We start from the raw sequence: 16,926 nt of genomic DNA on the forward strand, positions 1-16,926 counted from the left end.
TCAACTGGATCAAAGCAGTTTAAACCTAATTCAGATTCCATGACTACCTCAGATGCTGCCCCAACTTCCAGAGACAAACCAATCGAGGATAGAGGAGTGCTAAGGATCTCATTTTTAATAAGATCAATATTATTTATAAAGAATCCTATAAAATAATTCCTGCTAAGAGCAGGTGGAATGGACGGTTCAACAGAGCTATGGCTCTGGGTGAGCTTGGCAACTGTATTAAAAAGAAATCTAGGATCATTCGTATTCTCCTCTGTTAATGAGGAGAAATATGCTGCTCTTGCTTTACAAAGGCTTCTCTTATACAGCATTGAACTATTTTTCCAGACTAGGTAGGATTCCCATAGACCTGTGGAACGATATTTTCTATCCAGTTTCCTAGCATTTTGCTTTAAAGTGGGCAGCTCTGAATTAAACCAAGAAGCCAGATTTCTATTTTTAACGGTTTTCATTTTCAGTTCAGCTAAATTCTCTTAATAACTGTTTGGATCAACAACCTTCTGGTTTCTTTGACAGCTGATAAAATCTCCTCTGAGAACATTTATAAAGTAAAGCTTTGGAGAAATAAAACATTTACGCTTTGACCTTATTAGGATGGTTTTAGTGTCTCAGCTCTTGTTGGGTTACTTCTGCTCTCATGTTTTTACTCAACTGGTCTAAATATGATGAAAATAAGAAGTTTCCTCTATTTTTATAAATAGTCTGAGCTGAACAAAAACCAACATTTCTCAAAAACAACAGACTCAGAGCTGCATGGGTGCTAACATAAAGCTTTGTTCCTCTTTACATGCATTTTATATTTCCATTTTTGCATCATAATCATCAGAGTTTAAATCCTGAGCTTTAAAACTTCAGCGTATCTCATCACAAAGATCAAAAGAATGAAAAAGACAAAATGAGGAAACATCAGAGTTCAGATTAAAATTGATCAAGAAGTAAGAAAAAAACTTTCTGATCAACTGTGAGGTTTTGAAAAGATGAAGGACTGAGAGAAAATAAACTGATAGAAATAAAATGATGTACTCACTGAGGAAGAGGATGCAGATCAAAGTATAACAGACCTTCATCCTGAGCTGCTGATGGTTTCTAACTCTGCTTCTCTTCTTCCTTCACTGATAAACCAGGAACTTCTCTGAAGGATGGAGTTCCTCCTCTGACCACTAGAGGTCAGTCTCCTTGATGTGTTTGATTTGATGTCTCATTAGTTGATATATATACCTCTATATTGATGATATTGACAGTTGGTTCCTTCATGGAGACACTGAAGTCGTCATCAGAGGATGAAACTGGGCTCAGTGCAGAATAAAGCTGCTGCTGCTTGAACACAGAGAAACGTCAAAGAGAGAAACTAATCCTGCTGTTAGGATCCAATGTTTCTGAGACAAAAAGAAATCATTAAACTAACTTTATCATCATTATCACAACTCAGTCAGTTACAGGATTTATTACTTTAGTTTATAATAATCTTATTTACATGTTTGTGCTTTTGATGATTATTGAAATAAATTCTAACCTTTCCTACTTGGATTTAATGATTCTGTCCGAGTTAAGGTCCAACGTGTCATTACATGTAAAATAAAGGAATTATTGTTCACATTTGAGGCTTTGCTGAAATAAATGAAGAAGATAATGAAGAAAATGAGAAAAATAAAAATAGCTAAAAACAGCAACATAAAGACTTAAAGAAATCTAAATGAATCCAAAACAGGAATCTAGACCCAGAGCCTTTGGAAGATTAAGAAGACAAATAGAAAGTAATTTCAGGTCAGAGAGACATAAAAAGATGAATGCTTGATTATTAACAGTCTGATAAATATTCCTTCTGATGAATCATTAGAAGGATTTTTGGTTTTTGCTCATTTGTTAAATTTGTTTAATGGTTTTTACTTTGAGAAAAATGATGTCTTTAACTGAAATGTTTCTGTTGATGAAGTGAAAGTTAAAAAAAGTTTACAAGTCCAACCCTAACCCAAAAAGGATGGTTGTATGGGTCCAGATTTGATAAACTCATAATCTCATAAAGCCATAAATCTTTATTTTTGACTAAAGGTCGATTTCAATCTTTTTTTTTCTGGTAGTTGTTAGTGATTGTAATATTTTGCCAGAATGGGCATTTTGTTTATTGTTTTGATGATGGAGACCCTGATAATACCTGCTTTCCTATATTTTTGTTATGGTTCTTATTTGTTGTGACTCTGAGTTTTCAGTTTTCTGTTATCAGTTGTTTTTATTTTCCATGATCTTCAAGCATTCTTTAGTTACTCTCTGTTGCCCCCTTGTGATGGTTTTCTTTCCCCTTGGATTCCCTCTTGCCAGTTCCACCCACACCTGCTCCCCATTCAGCTCGTTAGTCCATCCTTTTGTTTGGTTCTCCTTAAATACTCCACCTCTGCAGTCACTCAGTGCTGGTTCCTTCTCGTTGCTGTATTGTCTACTCTGCTCGTCTCTCCCCGGCTCCTCAGACTCGTTTTTTCCCCTGATGTCTCCATAGTTTTGGTTTGTTTAATATTTTAAGTTGGATTTTTTGGATTTCTGCCTCTGCTACCTTTGGTCTGCCATTAAACCTCTCAGAACTCATCTCTGCTTCACTCGTCTCTGCATCTGGGTCCTCGAGCAACCTCACCACCCATTGTTGACAATTTTAAGTATTGTTAAATCTCAATATTGGTCAAATGAATCATCTTAATACTGAGCCTGGTCCAATTGTTACAATAACATTCAAGCCTGTTCAGCAGTGGGAGTCCATCATTCGACACTTTGTCCACTGACTGAAAACAGCTCTAGTGTTTTTAGAGTTGGTAATGATTTCATCAGTCAGATCATGTAATATTTACATGCACAGACGTTTAGTTTCATACCCCTATCTTAAGGCAACACTGTATAAGGTTTTAGGGAAGGAACTGACTGTGGTTTTAAACATCTTAATTCTGTCTGCACTGTAAAAAAAAAACATTGGAGCTTCTTCAAACCTTTGCATTGCTTAGCAGCAGCTGAAAAGCAATATTAACACCATCTCCAGTTATTTATTTTAATTATATCAAAAAGTTATGAACCTGTCACCAATTAAATCTGCTGTCTCAGCTCGTAATATGGCCCTTATTTTTTTTGTTATTTTTTTTACCCAGGTCGGGGGATGTCTTAAAGGAAGTCGGGCTGCAGACCACTTACTACTGATCTTTAGCCACCCAGGAGACCAAGGATGGTTGCAACCAGTGGCGGCTGGTGAAAAATATTTTTGGTGGGGCTGATATAGCCTAGTGTATGTCTCCAACTAATCCGGAATAAGAATTCAAATAAACAATTGGACAATACATACAATTTAACAGTAATGATTTAATTTACTATATAATAACAGTAACAGTGATGATTTGGGTCACTGTGACGGGGTTCTTTGGCCTCCAAGAATCCAGTCTCAGTCGGGTTACCGGTGTTGGTGATTTATTGTGCTCAAAAACTCAAAACAGGGTGCAAAAGAAACTAAACATGTACAAGATACTCTGGGCCTCAGCCTCCCTCCAGTTAGCAGCAATGTAACAAAGAAACATAAAACAGAAATTGCCGCTTTTCTTCCCACAGCCCTCATTAAATAGTTTAAGCCCCTCACCTCAGGCTCTCTTATTTCTGATTTCTTCTCATTAATCAGTTTTGTCCATATATTACCTCCACAAACAATTGATGTACAAAAACAAATAATTTTTACAACTTAATTATTTTACACAGATTCATTGACTTATTCAATTACACCAAACTGGGTTTGAACCCAGCAAAGACGCAGCCAGACTGAAGATGACAAGTCCCCGTAGCATAAACACGTACACACACACGGCTAACCCCACTGAAATATTAAGTGTGCACCCTCAATACGCCAGCAGGTAACCAGGACAGCTTGTGTGTTTTAAGTTAATGGAGCTACTGGGCTCAGCGCGAGTGTATTGGTCCTCACAAGCACAGTATAACAGGAATGTGTGTGTGGCGCGCAAAGTTAGAGGATGTGGATTCGTCACAGTCACAATAACCATGACATGAAATTTTCCTACCCTACAACAGGGATGTTCTTCTGGCAAACGGGTAGATAAATAAGGATCTCACCGAATTTGGTGGAAGCTGCATCTCGCTCGTTACGTTCGCCATCATCCCTCTAATTGTCTGCACCTGCCCTTGGGTGCAGAAGCCTGTTAAAGCGCAGTATTTTCAGAGCCCCAAGACCATAAAGTTCTGAGACGCTGATTGGCCATTAAATTCACCTAGCAATAGTACATGATTGACAGATTCTCTGCAAATGTGGGTCTGTCTGATCACAGCCCCCAGAACAGAGACGGTAGGAGTCTGTCAGTGGAAATCCACAAATTAATGACAGTAGATAGGGAAATGTAGTTTATATCATTTGTTTTGCTTATAGGTACACACTCTAGAGAGTAAAACTGACATTTATGAGTTAATTTCTAAAAATATATTTTACGTTTCTCTCTTCTTATCAGGGAGGGCGGTGCCCCAGCGCCCCTTATGGGCCGGCTGCCACTGGTTGCAACATCTTCTACTTCTGCATATCTAACTCCTCAAACTCTGAGATACGGTTCGAAAACTCTCATACAAAATACCCTTCTTTTATTTTTCTACAAGGGCTACTGATTATACCCCCATAACTGTAATACAGACTTGGTAAGTTATAGGCAGTCATAGAGTCATCATTTGTTGTTTCCTACACTACTAATGGGACAGACTGCAACACAGACTGGTGTTATTTCTAATAATAAAATGCAAACTGCAACAATATACAGCAAATAAGCAATATTGTGGAATAAAATATGTTTGAGAAATAGAACAACCCCAGAAAAATGCATGTCAGTCTTTATGTGGCACCCGAGAGGTGCGATCATCTAAAAACAATTAAAAAGACTGCGGCGATTGTGAGCAGAGCCCCAAAAGGTTTATTCAATTAAAAGTCCAATAAAAAAAAAAGAATAAAAAGATATGTTTAAAAGGTAAAAAGATTAAAAAGACAGATAAAAATACAGACTATGAAGAGGAGCAGAGTCAATGGGCCAGTCTGTTAAAGGAAGCGCACTTGGCGGGTACAATGGAGGGCCCCGTCTACCCCAGCGCTGGATCCTCGTTCCGGCACGCTGCGCGTGTGGGCCTCTCCAGCATAGCTGGCAGTAGCGAGGTCACCTCCAACACGCCAGCGTGCCTCTGCGCCTCGCTCCATGACGGGCCTCTTCGCCTCGCTCCGGTGCGCGTCTCTGCACCTCGCTCCAGCGGGCCTCCGGCCGTCAGTTCCCAAACCTCTCCTGCTGCTTCTCCCTCACCCGCTCCGTCCGGTTCCCTCTATGATCGGCCTTCGCATGTCCGGGGTATATCTTCCTATGTCCGGTGTGTATCCTCCCATGTCCGGTGTGTATCCTCCCATGTCCGGTGTGTATCCTCCCATGTCCGGTGACTGTCTCTCCAACCAACAGCTGCCTTTTTATCAGTGTCCGCTTCTTCGCTGATAGGGAACACCTGTGCCGCTGCTGTGGGCGTGTCCAGGTGTGAGTGGTAATGTGACCTCCAAACAAAATCAGAAAAAAACACTTGCAACACACAAAAATGAAAACAAGTAGATAAGTTCAAAAATAAAGAAAATCCAAAATTAGAAAACAACATGCAATAAACTTGACAAAAAGGTCACATTACCACATCTATGTCTGCCAGGTTGACCCTCTGTAGAATATGTGTATAAAATAGTCTCCAGGAACAAATGTTGGATGCAGGATCTGTTCTCATTGTTTCCTCTTTATCAAAATAATCAAGCATACTGATCTGAAAGGAAGCATTTTTTTTTATTCTGTGGTGGGTTTTTTGTTTTTGTCTGTCTTTGGGTTTAAACCATGTTTATCTTTACAGGAATAACAGAATGACCCTGGACCATCAACCAGGCCAGCTGACAGCTTTGCTAGGGCCCAGAACCCGGGTTCTCCCCGGGTACTCCGGCTTACTCCCACAGTCCAAAAAAATTACTGTTAGGTAATTGGCTTCTCTAAATTCTCCTTAGTTGTGCGTGAATGATTCTTTGTGCTTTTTGTCTCTGTGTTGCCCTGCGATGGACTGGTGACCTGTCCAGGGTAGACCCCGCCCATTGACAGCTGGAAATTGTGACCCCAGCTGGGATTAAGCGTGACAGTAAATTGATGTTTGTGTGCACAGTTTCTTTAATGTTCTGGAAATCGTTCATAAAGCTTTCTGAATTTTATGTAGGATATTTTCATCCCATCTATTGAATTTAGTGCAAAAGTTGATCTTATCTTTACTTCATAGGAGAACAGCGAGCACAGCAGGTAAAAAATTGCCTTTTTTGACCTGATGTATATCAGCTCTAACAATTTTCCATTGTGGAAGGTAGAATAGGTTAGATACTTTGGGAATTCTCTGCCCTCTGAATCTGCTGGCAGTTCATTTGCCATCTCTGAGAAACACTTCCTTTTTGCTTTTAAAAGCAAAACATTCACTCTATCAGAATCATTAATTTTTGTCGGCCATAAAGCAGGATCATTGAAATTAACGGTGTGATCCGTCTCTGAGCCACTTTGCTCAGACTCTCTGATCAGGCAGCAAGCCCCCCCACCTGCACTGTCTCTGTTATCGCTAAGGATGGCTCTCTGTCTCGTCCTCAAACACACGCTGTCCTCCTCCCCGCCCCCAGAAGCTACTACACTGTCCTCCTTTCTATGTCCACTGAACTTTCCTGCTCCGCTCTCTTTCCCCCTGCACCTCAGCCTCTGCCATCTTTCTGCTCTTTTGTCACGAAGTTCAATTAATTCTGTTAAAGAAAAGCTGTTTTTCTCCCTCACACTAGCTAGTAGAGGCCTACCTAATGAAGATATATATGTATATTTAGTTACTTTAATATGGGAGAATTATCCTGCCATAATGCAAGAGCACATAATTTCAATTTGAGAAAATAATTTCATCTTCTTGCACTCAAAACTTATAATGCTCACACTCAAAACATGCGCTCTCTCTCAAATATTTTCTCTTCTCTCTCAAATCTTTGTTTCTTCTCTCAGATTTAATGCTTCTTGCACAGATATTTTCTCCTCTCGCTTGCCTTCTTCTCTTCGCGCACAAACCGCGCTCTGCTCGAGTCTCAGATACGCTCGCAAACCCGTAGGCTCTGCTTGCGGATTTTTTCTGCTCTCTCTCGGATTGCAGCTGGATCGTCGCCTAGCAACCTTTCCAGCCAATAGAACGACAGCCTGGGAAAGGGTGCGCTTGTTTAACCCTACTGAGTGTGCCTGTGCTACTACGCCACTTAGAGCGTCAGCTGAAACTGCTATTTACAGTAGATTTGTGGCTCGATTCAGCAAAGTTCAGTACTTATGGATAACCCAAACAATTCTGAATTAAGTAATTTTAAACAATTAGTGGTTTGTTATGTACAAAAGCAAAGAACAGACATATTAAATTATTATCTTGAAATATTTTGTCAGTATTGATTTCAAAATGTAGGGGAAAAAATACATTTTTTACAAAAAGTTAAAATGTTTGATAGTTATTTCCATTTATTATTATGGTGTTATGTGTCCAGTCAGCTTTCTTATTGACGTGAACACCCAGATATTTGAAACTCTCCACAGTTTCTATGTCCTGCCCCTGAATGTTCACACGGGGGTCGTCTCCTGAAGTCGATCACCATCGCCTTGGTCTAACTGGTGTTTAAACACAGGTGTTTTTTTCTCACAACAGTCCACAAAGTCCATGATGACTGACCGGTACTCCAGCTCATTCCCCCCAGACACACAGCCCACAAGGTGAAGGTGTAGAGGGTGAAGAGAAATGTCTGCAGTGCTGCAGACTGATAGCCTTGCAGCCACGGGGCTGTCAGTCAGAGAAAATCCTGACTTTGATTTTCTTATAAAAGTCAGGAGAAAAAGATTTCTCTTCCAGGGTCAAGTCATCCACGCCTCCGAAAATTAACCATCTCACTCTTAACTAAATATAAAATTTGAGGTCTGATTAAACATGATAATAAAATTTAAATAAATAAATACAAATTTTAATATCATAATACAGTACTTATTATTTATTAACCTGCTGATATAGCCAACAAAACGCATAGTTAGTCCAGTGAAAAGCTCCTTTGAGGTGAAAACAGCGGTGGCTTTCAGAAGACATAAGTCTCCTTTCCTTGTAATGTCCTACTTCAGCTGCGATTGGACTCCTCTTTCGGACCAATTGTCCACTCATACAACATTTTAAAACATCCATAACTGGTTAAAATGTAAAGATTTGCAATTATACAAACAAAGTTTTTCGATATAATAATTTAATATGTCGGTTCTTTGCTTTTGTACATAACAAACCACTAATTGTTTAAAATTACTTAATTCAGAATTGTTTGGGTTATCCATAAGTACTGAACTTTGCTGAATCGAGCCACAAAACTACTGTAAATAGCAGTTTCAGCTGACGCTCTAAGTGGCGTAGTAGCACAGGCACACTCAGTAGGGTTAAACAAGCGCACCCTTTCCCAGGCTGTCGTTCTATTGGCTGGAATGGTTCATAGGGGACGATCCAACTGCAGTCTGAGAGAGAGCAAAAAAAAAAAATACGTAAGCAGAGCCTACGGGTTTGCGAGCGTATCTGAGACCCGAGCAGAGCGCGGTTTGTGCGCGAAGAGAAGGAGGCAAGCGAGAGGAGAAAATATCTGTGCAAGAAGCATTAAATCTGAGAGAAGAAACAAAGATTTGAGAGAGAAGAGAAAATATTTGAGAGAGAGCGCATGTTTTGAGTGTGAGCATTATAAGTTTTGAGTGCAAGAAGATGAAATTATTTTCTCAAATTGAAATTATGTGCTCTTGCATTATGGCAGGATAATTCTCCCATACTTTAATATTAAATATTTTTCACACAAATATTTTCTGAAAAATTACTTCTACCTTTTTTATGGTCAGAATCACATGTTTGCCCCCCAAGCAACCCCCAACCCCAAAGCCCCCCCTCCCCTTTATTTATCTACAGACTTAATCTTGATTTTCAACTTCTTTCCACTTCCTAGCATGCTGTAGATTATTCCTGAAGTCTTTTTTTTTCTTTTATGTTCCTGGAAGTGTGTGAGACTTTTAGGGTTTGTACAAACCACCATTTTAGCCACTGTTCACTTTACATATAAGCTCTGCTGTTTAAAATGTTTTTGAGTTTTCAATATTACAACTTACGAATTTGGCACATTTCGGGCTTTAGACATAAAGATATAAAATTCAAATTTTTTCAACATAATCTTGAAGTGGAAAAAAATTTATTGGATTTCTTTTTTTTAAGGAACACAGAAGCTTCTTGACATCCACCATGTGAGCTTAGGGCAGGCATGAATAAATACAGAAATAATCATGACCTCTATGTGTTTCCTGTTTAGGAACTGATGGCGATGCAATTCCCCCTTTCTTACAGTTGTTTCTAGTCTCGTTTACTCTTATCTTACTATCAAAGTTTGCTTCATGCTGAAAAAAGGGACAGGATTGACAAAGACTTGTGGATAGGCGTCAAAATATTTTAAGAAAAACTGAGCGAACGTCCTGCTTCCTCTGACTTAAGCCTGTTTAGTTATAGCCATGACTCACAGGCAAAAACATAACTATGTTTTTTTAATCAGTTTTCTTAAAGCGTCATGGTGATGATGATCAGGGCTGTGGAATCAAACAGTTTTCTTCTGTTGTGGCTTTTGCTTAAAAAATAAATAAATCAAATATAACAAAGCAGTATCATTGATGATTGGACGTGTTGATGTGGGTGTGATGTGTGATGAATCTGAGTTTGTAGATAACACAAAAACAAATTAAAAACACCAACACAGAGACTGTTTTGGTCCCTGAGCTCCCTCATGTGGGTGGGACACAGAAGCAGAGTCCAGCTGAGACATTTGATTTCTAAAACGACAATAGTTTAAAGGTATAGCGGAGGATTTTATTTCCGGGTGGATCATCTAAATCAGTGGTCCTCTTAACTGTCAATCATTCCGGTGATATGTTTACGTAAGGCCGTCCTACGTGCTTGTCTCGTTGGCTTTCTTTTTCTGCGCATGCGCACTTTCAGGCGTATATCTGTGGTGAGCTACGGTTTCAGACAGTCATTGAAGATCATCGGAGCTCATCAGAGCCATCCCTCTTACCGCAGTTCAGAGGGATGCCTGAGGGATATAAGAGAAAAAGAGCCTACGAAGTGTATAAGAACAAAAGTAAGGAATCAGAAGAGAGAAACAAGACCAGAGTGCTTTGGGGAGATTCTTTCACTTGATGGCGTACAGGGGAATCACAGGTAGAGCTTCCCACTGATGCTCGGTTGCCAAGTTTCTACTCGACAATTAAAGTGTAGCATTCTATTTGGAGAAATCTATTTCACATCACTGCTAGTAAAATGAAGAGAAATGGGATCATGCAAGCTCACACACTTTTAGTAGGCTTTCCTTCTCTGGAGTGGGTACAGGATTGTGCATGTGAATTTTTTTTAAATTGCAAAAATCCTCCACAATACCTTTAATGAAAGCTATAATCTATAAAGAACCAGGAACACTTTCCTGTAAATTCAGTCTGCACTAACTTATTATCAATTAGATATATCAACAAGAAGCAGAAACTATGTGATTGAAACAGAATGCAAACACCGTCTATTCTGCTCTGAATATTCAATTCAGTTTATTTCTATAGCTCCAATTCACATCATGTCATCTCAGGTCACTTTCCAGTTCACCAGATCATCCAGTCAGATTGATTCAAAGTTTTCTATCTAAGGAAAACCGGTTGATTGTATCGACTCATTGACACGAAGGCAATCCCTCACACTAAGCATGCTTGTAGCGACAGTGGAGAGGAAAAAACTTCCTTTTTAACAGAGAGAAACCTCCAGCAGAACCAGGCTCAGTGTGAGCGGCCATCTGCTGAGGCCCACTGGGGTTCAAGGAGACAGAAGCAGACATAGAAAAAGGCAACTGTCAACCAGCTCCACATCCGGCCCCGTCCAGGAAACACACAGCCAGGCAGATTCTGCAGTGGGAGAATAGAGATAGAATGAAGCAGAATGATGAAAAAGGGGTCCCTATGTCCTCCAGCAGTCTAAGCCTATAGCAGCAGAACTATAGAGATAGCTCAGGATAACCTGAGCCACTCTTAACTAGAAGCTTTATCAAAAGGAAAGTTTTAAGCCTAGCCTTAAAAGTAGACAGGGTGTCTGCCTCACGGACTAAAACTGGTAGTTGGTTCCACAGGAGAGGAGCCTGATAACTAAAAGATCTGCCTCCCATTCTACTTTTAGAAATTCTAGGAACCACTAGTAAACCTGCAGATTGAGAGCGAAGTGCTCTGTTAGGAACATAAGGAACAATCAGATCTCTGATATCAGATGGAGCTTGGCCTTTTAAGGCTTTATATGTGAGAAGATTGGAAGATTTTTTAGAATAAGAAATGATTTCTGAAGCTTTATCAACTTGAATTTTTACAGTTTTTACACTTTATAAATTTCAAGGTTAAGAGTCTTTATTATCCCTGATGGTCGATTGTCATACAACAGAAGCACAAACAATACAGTAAGTAAAATACTACAGTGACTGATTAAGACTCGTAAAAACAACATAAAACATAAACATAACATAAAAGCATTGTGTCTATTTGTCCTCATTTAGGGACAGTGAATCTGCGACCTGATGGGAGTGGTTCTGACTCTGCCCACACAGGGGTCAGAGGGGAATCTGTTGGGCCTTTTTTAACATCTGGTCGTCGTAGATGTCCGGACATCAAAACACTCTCCTAAAAGTGCTATCAGTGTTTAGATTTAACATCTGCTGGTGAGGTTTTGTGCACAGAGCATCCCATGAGTAATCCTATTGGCCTTTTTGCAACTAGATAATGTTGAAATTTTATACTAATAAAAGTGTAAATAAGTGATGAATTCTTTGCTGCACTTTCATAAGGAGAATGTTGTCAACCTTTGCATTTAATGTTTGTATTCTATTGCCCAACATTTTCATTCTGTAGCCTTTAAAAGCATTAAAATCAATAAAAATCTATGCTAAATTTGCAAGTAGTAAATGGCTTGCTATAACAAAACGTTAAATGAACATTAAGAAACATAAAAAATAACTAAAATACAATTGTTCAAATTTATATGTAAAATCTCTTAAACATTAAATACAGTAAAATAATTCCTTTATGCAAACATCTTTGTTTACACATAGTAAACAGGTCATGCTATGTAGATGCTTGCATGTTAGCATCTACCCTCAGCTTTACCGTATCAACATTCCCACATGTTTATTTTGAATGATGAGGAGAGTTGCAGAGGGCTAACAGTAGAACAGCAGCTAACAGTCACTCTGGGTTCAGGCAAAATTTAGTTTATTTTAAAAAAATTTGCTACACCCAACTAAAAAATTTAACCTTGAAGTTTTTAGAGAAATAAACTAAATTTGAGCAGTTTCTTTTACCTCTCATAAATTAGCTCAATATTATGCTTTCAATGCATTAATTGCACCTACTTCAAGAACATCAATAACTGATTTTAGTTAACCACTATTGCTAAATCAATTTTATATACACTTTCCTGACATTTACTGTTTGCTACGAAAAATTAGTTTACATCACAAATCCCAATAAATGGAGCCTAGGCGGAAATTCAACTGAAGAAACTCATTGTTCCACCTGCGACACAGCCAATCACCTTTGAACCACGCCTCCATGAAAGCCAATCGGCATCCAAAGTTCATCTTAAAAGGCCTCCGATCCGCACCTGTCTGCTCCTGAGTTAAGGCGACGGACGCGCTATGACTTCATTCAGATGACACCGTTTCAACCCACCTCCATCCCCTCCTCCACCATCGTAGCTAAAGCTTCATCAGAGCGTCATTCCTCCTGGACTCTTAGTGCGTTCCTCGTCTCATCTTAACCGGTCCGGCAGAAGACCGTCATGTTGAGCCTGGTTCTACCAGAGGTTTCTTCCCAACGGGGAGCTGATACTAGGGGGACAGACGTATTCTTTGCTCCTGTTCATGCATATCTATCCAAATGAAGTGCAACGTTTCCTGCCGAGGTCTGAGCGCCAAGGACAAAGTAATTGTATCAATAAATTTCTCCTAATTGTCTTTTCTCTTCCTGTGAGTTTTTCAGATTGAAAAACATTTATACAACTGTTGGTGCAAAGCTACTGCTCAAAATGTAACAGTTCAATACAGAGGAGGTTAGTCGTTGATTGTAGAGCTCGCAGCTATCTGAAGTTTAGAGGAGGTGACATCATCTGCATGGCCACAGGGGGCGTTGTTTGGTGAGCCGGTACACTGTAAAAACGAAAAAGTTAGTTCAACTCAAAATTTCAAGGCAACTGGCTGGACAGAATTTTTGAGTTGAAGGCATCAACTTAATTTTTTAAGTTGTGTCAGCTAAGTTTTTCAAGTTCTGCCAACTAAGTTTTTTTAATTCAAGTTACTGGAACTTTCAAGTCTGTAAAAACTTATTATTTTAAGTTCAGATTATCTGTAAAAAGTTATTTTAAATTCAGATTACCATCCCCTGTAATAACTTACATTTTTGAGTTTAAATCCCCCCCATTAAATCATCCACTGACAGTAAACCATCCATCCATTTTCTTACACGCTTGTCCCAAGTGGGGCAGGGTACACCCTGGACAGGTCGCCAGACACACAGGACTAACAACCATTCATGCACACACTCACACCTAAGGACAATTTAGAGAAGCCAATCAACCTAACAGTCATGTTTTTGGACTGTGGGAGGAAGCCAGAGTACCCAGAGAAAACCCACACATGCTCAGGGAGAACATGCAAACTCTATGCAGAAAGACCAGGCCAGGAATCAAACCCAGAACCTTCTTGCTGCAAGGCAGCAGTGCTACCCACTGCGCCACTGAGCAGCCCTGACAGTAAACCAGTTAAATTTTGCATGTTTATTTGAACCACTTTGGCAAAAACAGGTTTACAATTCCACAATGTAAACAAGTAATCTTATGCTTAAAGCAAATCAGGTTTCAGCATATATTTTTTTTACTTTCCAACTCTTGTTAAAACCTTACACTGTTAAAAAAGTAAATGGCAATTGTTGTTCTAACACACAATTGTATTGTAATCCGACTCAGAAATATAAATTTGACATCTAACAAATAAATACACGTTTGCCCAACTCAAATTCTCAGAAGTTGGTTTAACAAGGAGTTTTAAATCGCCTATACAAGATTTTTTGAGTTCCCTCAACTGTAAACTCATGGGCATGCGCACTGCTTATGTTCATGGACACGCCCACTACGGTACGGGGTTTCCTATCCCTTTCTTCAAGGGCACAGCCTTTTTCCCTCGTGTTTGAGAAGATTGGCGGACATTGTGATTTTATGCATCTGGAGAACCACGGAGGAACGACCCTGGGACCTTACCAGTTTTCCCGGTGAGTGCTGCAAAGTACAGACAGTTAGCGGTTAGCTCCGTGAGTTAGCATTCCCTTGTGGTGTATTGCCACCGAGTTGAAGCATGAGTTCACATGTTTTTCACGTTCTGATGAAAGGAAAAGCAGCGCACGTGCACGTGTATAATGCGCGTGTGCGCGTGCGTGTTTATGCCGCGCATGTGCGGGTGAGTGTTTATGCATAGAGAAAAGAGTGTGCCTGTTATTTTCATTGTACAAATGAAAAGAGACATTAAGTTGAGTGTAATAACTTATTAAATTTCTAAATTGTTTTATGTAGTGCAGTGTTGTTGCACTCAGGCACAGAATATTACAAGACTACATTATTTTACTTTCTTAATCCGATGTGGGTATTTACTGTTATTTACATTATTTACATGTGGATTTTTTGCTTTCATGATTTTATTTGCTTTACAAGAAAAACAGTGACATTAACATTTTATATGTTAACCCTGTAATGCAGCAGTTAATTCGTAATGAGTTAGAAAAGTTACATTACACACTGAAATTTATCATACTTGGAGAGATATAAACTGTACAGTTAAGAACAAGAAGTGAATGGATTTAACTAAGCCCTGTTGTGCTATGCAGGCTGGGTTTTTTGGATACCCTGGATTCTGGATTCTCTCCTTAAATGGAGATGGCGAGCCAACCGTGTGAACATCTGGATTTGGATTGAAGAGAAGGATTTGGACTGAAGAGGACTTTCTTTTTTTGCATTCATCGTCCTGTCGGAGTGGTAGGACTAAAAAGAAAAACTCAGAGATAAAAAGGGAAAACCTTTTTCTTTTTCCATTGGGAAACAAGACATTTTATTTCATTTTATTTTTTTTAAAAGGGTGCACCCAATTTAAAGAGACTACAATTGAAAAAAACAAACTGAAGGCCGTCCAAATTTGTAAAACTGTTATTTTTTCATATATGTTAATACACTTACTTCACAAAAAATTACCTGTGTGTTTTCCTCTTACTAAAATGGTGTCTTACTGTTTTTTCCCTCATCATCACTCTTACGAATCTAGAACATTCTGGTCCAGTGTCATGTTACTTTGATCTGTGCAGTTAAGATTATGTTGTTGAACATGGTTTTATACTGTATCTATGCAATGTTTGGCTTGAAGCAATAAAAATGTTGTATTAACATAATTTTTTGTGTGTTGAATGATTGGTAGTGAAGACGATTGGTAGGACTAAAAAAACTGAGTTGATAGAACTCAACTTGCAGATAACACTACAAAATCTGAGTTTGTAGAACTCAAAATCTATATGTCAAACTCATAAAACAAAGTTGATAGAACTCAGAACTTAAAGGTGAAACTCAAAAACCTAAGTTGGTAGAACTCAAAATTTCTATGTAACACTCCAAAAACCTAAGTTGGCAGAACTCAAAAATCTTTGTAAACTCAACCACAGTGAATTTAAGTAAGGAAAACTCAAAAAACCAAATGCATCACGTTGCCTAGAAAATGTAAGTTCTGTCAACCTCTATTTTTTTTTCAGTGTACAAATAATGCAATATTGCCAGAGATGACAGGAAACCAGTGCCTTAGTCTTCTCTTGGACGAGTCCTCAGGGAAAGTTACCGCCAGCAGAGTGACCAGATGGCTGATGCAAACTTTAGAAGGGAGCTCCTGGGAAAATCCATGGAAACCCTGTAGCAGACGGTTGCCATGACAAATTTGAAATGAGCATGCGCAGATAAGTTGACCTCGCTCAGACTGGGTGTCAACTACAACTTCTAAGTAAACTCAACTTAATTTATAGAATAAGATGAACTTTTCATCAGAAACTTATGAAAGTGAGTTCAACTGGCTCACAACAGACAGTTCAAGTTCCAACTGGCAATTTTATTGTCAGTGAATGCAAAAATCTCAGTAAGGTGAACAATTTTGAGTTGTCGTTTTTACAGTGTATCACCCAGCAAATGCACTTCAGACTAATCTACCTCATCGACCTCCACCTGGAAAAAAGAGGACAAGAACTTTTAGTTTATACAGTTAAATATTTTAATTCATATCTCAAAAGTGATATATCAAGCTATGTGAAAGGTTCACAAAGTAATGTGCAGAAGAGATTTCAACAAAGGCTAAATAATTATAATTTGAAAGGGTATGAAATATTACTATAACCAACATTCAGAACTAGAGTAGCGATGTGTTTCTGTGTATGGAGTCATTTATGCAACAGTCTGGATAACGATATTTAAAAAGCTAAATCTTTTACCAACATGTGAGCAACACAATGTTAAGATAATATAACACAATGGGAAGGTTTATTTTGTGCTGGTTGTTAATTCCTAGTGATGAAAAAAAGGTGAAACCTTTAAATATGTTCACATAGTTGTTTATAAATCAGGTGGTTGCTGGACTGCAGCTGACATTTCAGTATTTATTATATAAATATTATTGGTTTAACTGTTTGTGTTTAGGGGCAGAGGATTTTCCTCAGTCTCATTTTCAATTGTATTGTTTTTTTATTTTTATTGAAA

General features: G+C 38.8%; 1 protein-coding gene across 1 annotated transcript in view; it reads right to left on the bottom strand.

Moving 5' to 3' along the window:
* Positions 1-13,207: 13,207 nt before the first annotated feature.
* The window catches only part of LOC119773978, a 48,358-nt gene continuing 44,639 nt past the window's right edge, over positions 13,208-16,926 (bottom strand). Inside the window, exons 11-12 of the mRNA XM_038271222.1 lie at positions 16,384-16,398; positions 13,208-13,303 (exon numbers count right to left, since the gene is read on the bottom strand). Coding sequence (XP_038127150.1) covers positions 13,208-13,303; positions 16,384-16,398 — 111 coding nt within the window. The remainder of the gene's footprint in view (positions 13,304-16,383; positions 16,399-16,926) is intronic.

Source organism: Cyprinodon tularosa, unplaced genomic scaffold (genome assembly GCF_016077235.1).
Source record: "Cyprinodon tularosa strain WSP-4 unplaced genomic scaffold, ASM1607723v1 ctg796, whole genome shotgun sequence".
NCBI lineage: Eukaryota > Metazoa > Chordata > Actinopteri > Cyprinodontiformes > Cyprinodontidae > Cyprinodon > Cyprinodon tularosa.